The sequence below is a fragment of the Marmota marmota genome, unplaced genomic scaffold (genome assembly GCF_001458135.2).
Source record: "Marmota marmota marmota unplaced genomic scaffold, marMar, whole genome shotgun sequence".
NCBI classification, from domain to species: Eukaryota; Metazoa; Chordata; class Mammalia; order Rodentia; family Sciuridae; genus Marmota; species Marmota marmota.
This window is the reverse complement of record NW_026000351.1, coordinates 34357-47180: the sequence shown is the minus strand read 5'-3', so window position 1 is coordinate 47180 and position 12824 is coordinate 34357. Positions and strand designations below refer to the sequence as shown.

The following is a 12824-nucleotide window of genomic DNA, read 5'->3' as shown; positions in this document are numbered from 1 at the left end:
TTCTAGGAAGCCATACATTTGTGGTGTAGTGGTTTTCAAACACAACTCTGGAGCTAAACTGCTCTCATGTTAAGTCTGGAACTCTTTTGTTTGTGTAACCATGAACAAGCTTCTTTTCTGTTAGTTTTTTCTTTCTGTAGAGTAAGAACAAAAGCAATGTGTATTGTTAACAGAATTTTTTTTTTTTTAGGGTCAATCTTAAAATAGTAGTAGGTAGTTAGTGTTATAGAGATGTTTATTAAATAAGAGGAGCTTTGGATGCTTTTATGTTGCCCTGAGGACTATGATATTAAAATTCTTGAAATAGAAATGTAAACTTATTTTGGTGAATAGGGAAGGGAATTCAGACAGAAGTTCCATAATTTATAGCCATACAGTCATTTTCTTGAGAATTGGAACATTTAGGTATGGGAATTAATCCAGACATTGACTGGAACAAGGGTTGACTTGCATTTTTTCTTAGGGTACAGCAGGATTATAGATAGATTGTAATCTAAATTTGTCAGATAAATGAATCTGCTTGTCCTTAGTCTTGTCCTTTTAGTACCTCTTTGTTAAACTGAGACTCCCTTCTGAGTCTGACTTACATTGATATTTGTTGTAGAAATGGGCTAAACCAGCAAAAAAGCCTGGATATTGATTCTTTTCCCTCTAACCCTCGGGCTTTCCCTTTTATTCTCTTAGTCTGCCTTAGTCACAGGCCCTTGCCTAAACCTTTTGCTCTTAAATACAGGTGGTGGTCCTTACCAACACTTCTTTGGAGTACCAGTTGCAGGTGGGTGAGGTCTGTCACAGCCGTGGAATCAAGCTGGTGGTGGCAGACACTCGAGGACTGTTTGGGTGAGTACCTGCCCCTTCCTTCCCGAATCCTTGCCAGAACAAAAGGCTCTACTACCCTGTTACCCTGAGCCAATCAGCTTTTCGATTCTGTGTGTTCACTCTTCTATGAGCATTGTCCTGAATCCCACTATAGATGGACTGAGTTTGCTTTACATGTACTGGACTGTGGAGTGCCTCTGTCATGGTCTCAGGTCCAAGTCTTGTCATCTCTCTCTGTAGGCAACTTTTCTGTGACTTTGGAGAGGAAATGATTCTTATAGATTCCAATGGGGAACAACCACTCAGTGCTATGGTTTCCATGGTTACCAAGGTAAGGAGGTTAGCCCCTGGGGATTCTGGTAGACAGGTAAAAAAGGGTAGTCTTCCTATCTACTGGCACCTTGACCTTGCCTCTAAAATTGGTTTCTTTTCAAACTAGGATAGCCCTGGAGTTGTTACCTGCCTGGATGAGGCCCGTCATGGATTTGAGAGTGGCGACTTTGTCTCTTTCACAGAAGTACAGGGCATGAATGAACTCAATGACATCCACCCCATAGAGATCAAAGTCTTGGGTATGTCAGGGTCTACTGGGAGAGTGAGAAATGTTTTCTCAGAGGAGAGAGAAAATTGACCTGTATGAGCTATCCCAGAAGGGACACATATCTAAATTGAACCTAGGGACAAGAGAAGTGTCTGTGAAATCTGGGCTGGGACTTAGTAAGATGTGTCAGTGAGATCTGACCATAACCACTGAACACCTTCCCAGCCCTCTATATTGTTTATTTTGAGACATTAAGTTGCTTTGGGCCTTGCTAAAGCATTGAGGCTGATCTTGAACTTGGGATCCTTTTGCTCCAACATCATGAGCCGCTGGTATTAAAGCATGTACCAATTAAAATTTGTGTATCCGTAGTATGTACTTAGTATAATCTCTAAGTTATATTTTATTGCTTCATATGTAGAAGACCCTACAACAAAATATTACAATTTTATTTTTCATTGTCTACTATTATTAATTTTGCTTTTACCTGTATTCCAAATTTCTCAAAACATTATTTTTACTTTAGTAATTACTTTTGAACGTGATTGATAGAATTTACAAGAAAGCATTTTTACCCACATTGTGCAATTTCCAGTATTTTTTTCTTTTTGATAGACTCAAATGTGTATATTTTATACTTCCTTTTTTTCTTGAGATACTCTTTATACTTTGAGGCCAGCTTTAGCAACATAGTCAAACAGTGTCTCAAAGAATAAAAAGGACTTGGAATTTAGTTCAATGTTAAAGCACCTTTGGGTTCAATCCCCACTATCAGAAAACAAACAGGAAAAGTTGCACTATCATTCTTATTTTTTTCCTTTAACATTGTAATTTAATGATGTACTTGAGTCTTTTTATTTAATTATATAAAATTATTGGTTATTTTTTTTTTCAAAAATACTATTTTCTTACCTATACTTCTATGCAAACATTCTTTGTAGGATATTAATCACCTTGTATATAAGTCTAAGCCACTCTATTGATACTCCACACCACTTAGTGACAGTTGTTCTTGGTTTGTTTCCCTTTTTCTTTTTCCCTTTTTTTTTTTTTTTTTTGCATTTTGGATTTTATTATATCAAATTTAATCTTCTAAGGGTCTGAATCTATTAATTCCTCTTAGCATATAGAATAAGTAGTCAATATAGCAGTTCCTTTTAAGTATATTCTATAAATTCAAGAATCTATAGAAAATCATGATCATGTTAAGAGTCTTAAAACATACCCCCCCCCAAAAGAGAATAAATTATGCTACTGTAGTAAGAACATGGGTGGCTCAGAATAGAATGATCCTAGCAAGGATGTTATACCAGAAAACTTTTGAAGAAATAATGGCCCCCAGATTTACAAATTTGATGGAAACTAATGGATCCATAAAACTTAATAAACCAACATACATGTTAGATTATATCAGATATATGCAATATTATTGTGAATGGCAATGTTTTTGGTGCTCAAAAATATTTTTGAGGCAGTGTGTGGTGGCCAATGCCTGTAATCCCAGCAGCTCGGGAAGTTAAGACAGGAGGATTGCAAGTGCACAGTCAGCCTCAGCAGTAAAGAGGCGCTAACCAACTCCGTGAGACCCTGTCTCTAATAAAATACAAATTAGGGCTGGGAATATGACTTAGTTGTTGTGCACCCAAGTTCAATCCCTGGTACCCACCTCCCCCAATTTTTTTTAAGTTTTTTTGTAGAGATTATTTAAAATTGGTTCTCCTTAAAACTTTTGTATATTTAGTCTAGACTTGATGTAATTCCATCTGACATTGCATGTATTAAGTGAAACAGGCAGTTGATACCCATGGGTTAGAAAGTCTTTTCTGTGTGGACTTAGAACTATTAATCACATGAAAACTAAGAACTTGAGTTTTTTGTTTTTTAAAATGTATAATCAACCCTCTTTTCATAGGTTAGTATTCAACTAACTGTGGATTCAAAATGTTTGAAAGAAAAAATGTCTCACCTGTGCCGAGTCAGTATAGACTTTTTTTTTTTTTTTGCTTATTTTCTTCAAACAATACTGTATAGTATTTTTGTTATGTTATTTATTAAGAGTTATCTAGAGAGAGTGGGTAGAACATGTATAGGTTAGGTGCAATATTTGTCATTTTTTTCAGAGACTTCAACATTTGTGAAAAAGTTTCCATGGTATCCTATAGATACTGATATCAATGGATGACTGTATTTTTGTTGTTGTTGTTGTTGTTTGGTGGTTCTTTTGTTGGCAGTGCATAGTTTCTTTGCATTCATCTGTCAAATACTGAAGACCCTCAGTGAATATCAAAGGCTCATTCCCTCTAGCTTTTTTTCAGTACTATGGTCTGATTTCTGGCTGTCATGGCTTCTGAACTTTCAGATCTGTCTCAACTTACAGAATCAGCTGGGCTTAACTTTGTTTCTTCCTTCCTTCCTATGCCTCAGCAATAAGCAGGAGTATTCATAGAATTCATTTCATTTGTTTGTCATCTCAGAATTTATAATTTTGTATTGTCTATTGTTCTATATCTGAAAACTGCTTTTAACATTGGTAGATGTAGCCAGAAGTGGAACTCCTGAGTTAGCCCTTTCTGTGTTTTTTTTTTGTTGTTGTTGTTGTTGTTGTTTTTGAAAGGGGGAAAAAAAAAAGTAGACTCAAAAGACCCAGCACAACCTTGTTGTCTGGCCTGAATTTGGAAATAAACAGTGTATGTGCTTTAGGTCTGATCTAAGCCTTGGGATTAGAGGGGAGACTGGGGAATGGGCTGAGCTAGCTTATGGACTAAATAGAAACAGATTTCTGGGGTTTGAACATTTACTCCCAGAAGTTGGCAGGAAGTGTGTCTCTAAGACAGGAATTGAGGGGAAGAAGAGATGTGTCTGATTTCTGTTAGCATGACTGAGGATTCTAACTGAGTTATGGTCTAAGGTTAGACAATCCCAGAACTCTTATGAGTTTTTAGTGGAAAGAGCTTATTCCAGGATTTTCCTTTTTTTCTCCTTTGACCTGGCCACAAAAATAGAGGTTCCCGCAATGTTGAAATGAGAGGGAAGAAGCTTAAATACATAATGTTGTCAGGTTCTCTAGGGTAGCACTTAGACTTGGTTCCCGTGAATGTTACAGTAGATCTGATGATGTCTGATTAGACCTTGGGTCAAAGATGTCCATGTCCAAATTATGATGGTATGACTTTAAATTTTCATTTTGATGGTGCTCATGGTAGTAGAGGAACACTAAATAGATTACAAATTCCATTCTGGTCTTTTTTGTTGTTGTTGTAGTTGTTGTTAATTGTTTGTTTTTCTTTAATCTTCTAGGTCCCTATACCTTTAGTATCTGTGATACTTCCAGCTTCTCTGACTATATCCGTGGAGGCATTGTCCATCAAATCAAAGTGTCTAAGAAAATTAGTTTTGTGAGTATGGTGGGTTCAGGGATGGGAGAGTTGACTGAAATTTTTGGCACTTCTAGGTTTTTCATATCTGTGGTCTTAATATTCCACTTTATACAGAAATCCTTGTTAGCCTCACTGGCAGAGCCAGACTTTGTGATAACAGACTTTGCTAAGTGTTCTCGTCCTGCTCAGCTGCACATTGGCTTCCAGGCCCTACATCAGTTCTGTGCACAATATAGCCGACCTCCTCGACCCCACAATGAGGTAAATGAATAAGCAAAGCACTGGAGTTCTTTACTTGAATCTCCATCATTCTGTTCATCTGTCTGTTCTCCCTTCCTACTCCTACAGTAGTCTGATGAGTCCTCTCTTGGTTCCTTTCGGCTCACTAGGAGGATGCAGCAAAACTTGTGACCTTAGCACAAATTGTGAATGCTCAAGCCCTGCCTGCAGTCCAGCAGGACAATCTTGATGAAGACCTCATCCGGAAGTTGGCATATGTGGCTGCTGGGAATCTGGCACCCATAAATGCATTTATTGGGGGATTGGCTGCCCAAGAGGTCATGAAGGTCAACATGGGTGGGGAAGAACATGCATGGCTTACTGTGGTTCATGTGCCTTCCTGACCCCACTGGCTCTCTGGCTTTATCAGTCCTTGTTTAACCACCAATAATCTCTCCCCAGGCCTGTTCTGGGAAGTTTATGCCCATTAGGCAGTGGCTGTACTTCGATGCTCTTGAGTGTCTCCCTGAAAACAGAGTGACCTTCATGGAAGACAAAAGCCTCCCGGTATTTAAGAGGGATCCATGGCAAAGCAACATAGGGAGCATCTATAGAGAAGCTGTCCTCTAACTTGACTTTTTCTCACTTGATTCAGCGCCAAAATCGTTATGATGGGCAAGTGGCTGTGTTTGGCTCAGACCTACAAGAGAAACTGGGCAAGCAGAAGTATTTTCTGGTGAATAAAACTGTTGGGCACTTATGCTTTCATCTTCTCTGGACTTGGATCACCCTTTTAGTAACTATTTCCATTTCTGAAGGGGAAGATATTTGGTTCTTAGAGACTGATCACATCCCCTTTTCCATTTTCTGTATGTATTGAGGGAATATATCTCCGTTTCTCTTGTGCCTTCCTCTTTAGGTGACCCTAGGTTTTATGGTTCTGCAGCTTCATGTAGTACTAGGACCACTTATCTATTAGCATCTCTAGAGGAAGTTGGGAGTAGCCTTGTGCTACCTTTGCTTTAACCATATTCTCTTTTCTACTTACTAGGTGGGTGCAGGTGCCATTGGCTGTGAGCTGCTCAAGACCTTTGCTATGATTGGTCTAGGCTGTGGGGAAGATGGTGAAATAATAGTTACAGACATGGACACCATTGAAAAGTCTAATGTAAACCGACAATTTCTCTTCCGCCCATGGGATGTCACGGTGAGTGTGGGAGGGATAGATTTCTTTCCATATCTTTTTTTATATTTCTTATTTTAATAGCTGGGATGTTTTTGCCTCATATTCTTTTCATTTGTCATTTTTTAGCTCCTCACCCACCTTTGTTTTGTTTGATTTTTAGTCACTGCAAATGTGAGACTTTGAAACTTGATAATACTATATGGTCATTATCTGGGAAGTTGTCTGTAAAGTTCATTGTTAAATTTGCATGCACAGAGTCTTTGTCTTTCCTCTAATTCACCTTGTATTCCCAGTTTTTTTGGAATATATAAAGGAACAAAAGTTTTCATTCTCTACTGGGAAGATGCAGCGTAAATGAGAAGTTCTCAAAGTATATTCTAATATCTTCTGGAGACCTATAGTACTCATTTAATCCAAAAAAATTCAGTAATAATAATTCTGAGATATTATTTTTCTGTTTTCATTCTTATCAAAGTGAAAATTTATGCTCTGTTTTAGGAAGCTTACCCTAATTCACTGAAACAATATTTTCAAAGACCAATGAATTATGATTCAAAAATTGTTTATTAGGTAGTTACTGTGAACATTAATTAGATTTGATTTTGTACCTGAACTAGTTAAAATGTCAATACTTTTCAGTGATACCAAATATTCATTATTCTTTAAGCAAATTGTAAGATATATTTAATATAGTGGAAGTGAGAATGTAGCTTTAAGAGATTGTATAATTTTTAAAAAGGGATTGGCAAAAATATGAACACAATGTCATCAATGTTTTGTATTGATAAATTTTCTTTTATAAAAAGTTTAAATGTAATAGGCATATTTCATTTTAAGTGGACTAGTATTTTAAAATTTTGAGGAATATCTAGTGTGAAAACTATAGCTTTAAACCTACAAAACAGAAAATTTTTAAGATTTTTTTAAGACTAACAGCTGTCATGATAAACATAAAGTAAATGATTAGTGTTAGATATACAATACAGAAGCTGTTGTGAAGTGTCATAGAGGGTGTTTTGCAAAAAAAGAAGAAAAGCCTTCCTAGGAATATCAGACTTCTTCAAAAACTTGAAATATGTAAGGCAGTAATATGATATCTGGGGGAAACACCAGGTAGAGGAAATAAACTGGGGAAAACTCTTGAGGTTGAAATTAATATGTTTGTGGTATTTAAGGAACAGAGTGGTCAGTTGGAGACAGCTACAACTCAGATAAACATGAGGGCCAGTGGAGATTTTTCAGAAGAGGAACATAACTTGAATGGGGCTTTTAAAAGATGTTTGTTTTTAAATAGCATCCTGCTTTTGTTTCAGTATATCTGATCCAACACTGGTTAGCATTAGCTGAAAAACAATAATTATGTTGGGGAGGTGAAACTGACTTATTTGTGTCAGTTATATTTCTTTGTCCTTACCCCTACTGTATTTGTCATAGCTCTGGCCATTTTGGCATTTTCAAAGATTATGTATTCTAAATTAGGACATGCTAATCTCAAAACCTATATACCCTATCTGCTATTAAATAAGTCATTTTCCAGGATAGCTCTGTACAGATTTGTGAATGAATGCATAGAAAACAGCTGTTTTCCTATTCCTGCCTAGAAATTAAAGTCTGACACAGCTGCTGCAGCTGTGCGTCAAATAAATCCAAACATTAGGGTGATTAGCCATCAGAACCGTGTGGGCCCTGACACAGAGCACATTTATGATGATGACTTCTTTCAAAACTTGGATGGTGTGGCCAATGCCTTGGACAATGTGGATGCCCGTGAGTTTGGAGGCGGGTAAAAAAAAAAAATGGGCTGTGTTGTGTGTACATTAGGTAGGTGCTTATCTTTTTATTGCCCTAATGTTCTCCCATCTCTCATGCCATTATTCTACTCATTTTCCCAAAGGCTTGTACATGGACCGCCGCTGTGTATATTACCGTAAGCCATTGCTGGAATCAGGCACACTGGGCACCAAGGGCAATGTGCAGGTGGTTATTCCCTTCCTTACAGAGTCATACAGCTCTAGCCAAGACCCACCTGAGAAGTCCATTCCCATCTGTACCTTGAAGAACTTCCCCAATGCCATTGAGCATACCCTACAGGTAATCATCCTTGGGAAGTGAGAGGTAGAAGGCCCAGGGACTTGGGTAGCCTCTTGTCATCAGTCCTTGTCATTAACAAGTCTTTAAATTCCATTGGAATATGTGTTTTGTTCAAAACTACTTCTGTCACACCCAGCAGCCTAAGTTTTACATATGTAATATATATATGTAAATACGTATATAAATATATATTTTAACTTATAATCTTCATTTTTGTATTAATAAATTTTAAAGAATACAATTCAACATATACCTGAAATGAGAATGTTTCTGTGCGTAAATAGTACTGTTTTCTTGTTCACCAAAATTAATTCATTATTAGTAGTATCTCCTTTTAAAATTTAACTTTTAATATTAGGTACACATTTAATTTTCTATTACTTCAAATGTATTTGGTACATGGTTTGTCAGCATGGGGCCCTGACACAGCACATTTATGATGATGACTTCTTTCAAAACTTGGATGACAGTGATAGAGGTATTTTCTTGTGTAAAGCAGGTATATACACAATATTATGTTTCATGTTGCTGGACAAAATGAATATGCTGGGAACTGGCACCTAGAACTTAATCCTCTGTTTTCCTTTTAACCATAAAATAACCCATTAGGTTCTTACAGTGATTCTTAAGAGTATTTGAGGAGATGTTTTATTTTATTAAAAGTGAAGGAAAAAACCCACTTAATCTTCTTTGCCAGAGTTTACAGGCTTTGTGTTAATGTTTATTACTGTCTCTGTACACAATGTGTACATTTGTATATGTGGACATGTTTATAGTGTTTGTATGTATGTGTATGAGTGTAAAGCATGTATGTAAAACCTTTTCTGATCTTGGGCAGAGACCAAGAACCAGAATTAGCTGTTTTATTCAGCATGCACAAAAAGATTTTTAAACATATTCATTATGTAACCTTAAATTTAACGTCTCTATGCTTCAGATTTTTTACCTGTTAAAATTATAATTATCTTCCACAGAGATTTTGTAAAGGCATTAGATACTTAATGTGCACTTTACCAGTATTATAAATGTTTTAAATAAATTTTTTATGATAGCAATTTAGAAGATAAATATTACTGTTGCAGTATGTATTTTAATAATGAGACAGTGATAGAGGTATTTTCTTGTGTGCTTAAAGTCACAAAACTAGATAGTATGTGGCAGAGCTAGAATTTAAACCTGAATCTCTAGTGTCTAGGTGCTCCTGGCCACCTTATCAGTGAGGATATTTATTGACCTCATAGTTCTCAGAAGGCAGAAATAAACAACAGCAAATCTTATTTTCTGCCCAGTTTCCAGAAATGTATAAAAATCATCCTTGTTTTATTTTAGATGTGATTTTTTTATTTGAAGTGAGATATTGGGGCATTTTGGGGAGACATATTTAGTCTTCTCCCAGAGCAGCCATGTTCTACTTTTTGTATTCATTTATGATCTTTCTAATACCTACAAAAACCCATTTATCAACCATTGCTTTACGTAATTTTGTTTGCTCTGCAGTGGGCCCGGGATGAGTTTGAAGGCCTGTTCAAACAGCCAGCAGAAAATGTCAACCAGTACCTCATGTAAGTAGCTCAGATATTCTCTTACTCCTTTCTGCTAGCTCTGCTCCCTGATAATCCTGTCTTCTCTCCTCACCATTGAAATCTTCAGTCCCAGTGATGTACTGATATGTGCTTGAACCTCATATGATGTGGGATGGGGTCAGAATTGGAGAAAAATAGGTTTGTCTTAAGCCTATTTCTGGACCTTTTAGTAATTTGCTGCTTCATATTATTTAGAGACCCCAAGTTTGTGGAGAGAACACTGCGGCTAGCAGGTACCCAGCCTTTGGAGGTCCTGGAGGCTGTGCATCGCAGCCTAGTGCTACAGCGGCCACAGATCTGGGCTGACTGTGTGACTTGGGCCTACCGCCACTGGCACAATCAGTATTCTGACAATATCCAGCAGTTGCTGCACAGCTTCCCTCCCAGTCAGGTAAATTGCATGTTTTTTGGATCTGTTTTGCTAAATCTGTTTCCTAGGATGAAAATCTACTATAGCTTTTGACATGGCTTCTTCCAGATAAGCTATATATCACAAGTACTGTAAGGCAGTAATTAATTAGCTCAGAGCTTTCTGCAAACATATTTTTGCCTCATATCCTTTTCCTTAAGAAAGAAACTTGTTTCTTTTCCCCTTGCCTAAGATGTGAATGGAGTCTTACTGATTACCAGTGATGGCTGTAGGTATTCTAGGGAAGAAATTTTGGAGTTAAAATGTTTATTCAAGTCACAGCTCTACTAAACATTAAACACGTTACCTAGTTTCCCTCTGTATCATACTATCTGTATCAATGCAGTAAGACCTATCTATCTCATGGGAGTTTGTAAAGGTTAATTTGTATTTATTATTAGTATTGTATCTTAAAAGTTCGTAAATTTCTGCCTCAAAGTCAATTTCTAGAGATTGTCTAGGCTTCTAGGCCAAGGGAAAGATTGCCAGAGTGCCCTCTTCTTGCAGTAGAGACTTCCCTAAAACTTTTCTGTCTTAGCTCACAAGCTCCGGAGCACTGTTCTGGTCGGGGCCCAAACGCTGCCCTCATCCGCTTATCTTTGATGTCAACAATGTAAGTCTTCTCTCTGGGGTCTCCTAGAATCAAGTAGAAGTTGGGTCAGGTGGATGGGTGGGAAGTGGGTGGAGAGTCACTATTTGTGAGCTGATATCCTTACATTTCCATGCTTTGCCTTATCCCAGCCTCTCCATCTGGACTATGTGATGGCTGCTGCCAACCTGTTTGCCCAGACATATGGTCTGGCAGGATCTCAGGACCGAGGTGCAGTGACCTCACTCCTGCTGTCCCTTCCAGTCCCCAAGTTTACTCCCAAATCTGGCATTAAAATCCATGTTTCTGACCAAGAGCTGCAGAGTGCTAGTTCCTCTGTTGGTAAGGGTGTTTCACTTTTTTTTTGCTTTTTCACCACTCTGTCCTCTGTCCATCCAAGCTTCTCATTAGTCAGCCACTGGCCATGCTCTGTAAACTCCCCCATACAAGAGATTTATGCGCACATCCTGTGGACCTCAACTTTCTATTTTGAAATAAGGATTAGTCCTTTCTTCTCATTGTGTATTGTAGGTACTGGAAAATTGTTCAGTCATATATTCTATGTGTGTTTGTGTTACATTGTTTTTTTTTTCCTTTTTGTTTGTCTGTTTGCTTGGATACTGGTGATTGAACACGGGGACACTTTACCACTGAGTTACATTCCCAGGCCTTTTTATTTTTATTTTGACACAAAGTCTTGTTAAGTTGCTGAGGATGTCACTAAATTGCTGATTCTGGCCTTGAATTTCCAAACTTCCTGTCTTAGCTTCCCAAATCCCTTGGATTGATTACAGGCATGTGCCACCATACCTGGCTTCTGTCTTCCTTTTATCTAGTGGACAAAAGAATATATTTCTACTGGTGACCTCTTATTACTCTTTATTTTCCTCCATTCAGATCCCTTTATAATCTGCAACAATTTCTGTGTCCGTTTTCATCTTGGTTTGATGCCCTGAACAAATTTTCTCATTCTTTAGCTTTATCTCCTTCTTTGCTCCTTTTTTCCCACATCTTGTCTCATGTTATCTCCTCCTCTGTTCTGTTTCTTTTCTGAATATTAATTTCTTCCTTTGAACCTGTCCTCCAATTAATACATTTTCCTTCCCTCCTCTTTTATCTACCTAACCCTCTACCTTTCTCTGAATATTTCTGTATGTCTCTGCAGCTACCTCCGCTCATATATTTTCTCATCTCCCCTTTCATACATGTCCTTATCTCTTCTCACTCCTATCTTTCTCTAAAATTTCTTCTCATTCTATATCCTCCTCTTTTTTTCCTTTGTATTTGTTTGCAATTCCTTTTCAGGCACTTTTTTTCTTAGCTGTCATGTTTATCCTGCATGTCTCCTCACTTACCTCTTTAACACTTCTCTTAAGATCTGTTTCACCTTTCTCTCTATATCCTTTTTTCTTTCTGAAACTGTGGTAATACTTAATATGAAGATTTTTCTTCTGTTTCTAAGTTTTCTGTTAATATCAGCAACATTTTTATCTTGCAAAAATAAAATTGTATGCCCTTTAGCAATTTCGGCCCATTATTTTTTCCCCATAGTCTCTGGAAAACCTTACTACTTTTAGTTTTGTTGACTGTTCTAGGAAGGGCACATAATTAGAATTATATACAGCATTTATCTTTTTGTCTGGCTTATTTCACTTAGCATAATAGTCTCAGTTTTATGTAAAAGGATATGTATCCACACTCACAACTCCTTACATATTCATCTATGCTATAGTATGTGTGAGAATTTTGTTTTTTAAAGCTGAATAATATTTCTTTGTGTACCACATGTTTCTTATTATTCATCTGTTGATGACTACTTTGGTTGTCATCTGTTAGCGGCTGTAAATTACCATCATCTCTGTTCCTCAGTGTCTCCAGAGTTAATATCTCTTGGTAGTCATAATACCAATTTTATTCTTTTTTAGACCTGTTTTCTTTCTCATATCTACAGCTTTAATGTTTTGCCAGTGATCTCTTCTTTTCAAATCCTTATCTTCCTAAACACTTTTC

The 12824-nt window shown here is 37.2% G+C and overlaps 1 protein-coding gene across 1 annotated transcript in view; it reads left to right on the top strand.

Moving 5' to 3' along the window:
- The window catches only part of LOC107133779 (ubiquitin-like modifier-activating enzyme 1), an 18301-nt gene that overhangs the window by 2655 nt on the left and 2822 nt on the right, over positions 1 to 12824 (top strand). Inside the window, 15 exon segments of the mRNA XM_015475975.2 lie at positions 734 to 840; positions 1060 to 1150; positions 1259 to 1391; positions 4658 to 4755; positions 4852 to 4998; positions 5127 to 5303; positions 5419 to 5523; positions 5612 to 5692; positions 6008 to 6163; positions 7744 to 7909; positions 8037 to 8233; positions 9731 to 9795; positions 10012 to 10207; positions 10764 to 10838; positions 10967 to 11156. Coding sequence (XP_015331461.1) covers positions 734 to 840; positions 1060 to 1150; positions 1259 to 1391; positions 4658 to 4755; positions 4852 to 4998; positions 5127 to 5303; positions 5419 to 5523; positions 5612 to 5692; positions 6008 to 6163; positions 7744 to 7909; positions 8037 to 8233; positions 9731 to 9795; positions 10012 to 10207; positions 10764 to 10838; positions 10967 to 11156 — 1984 coding nt within the window.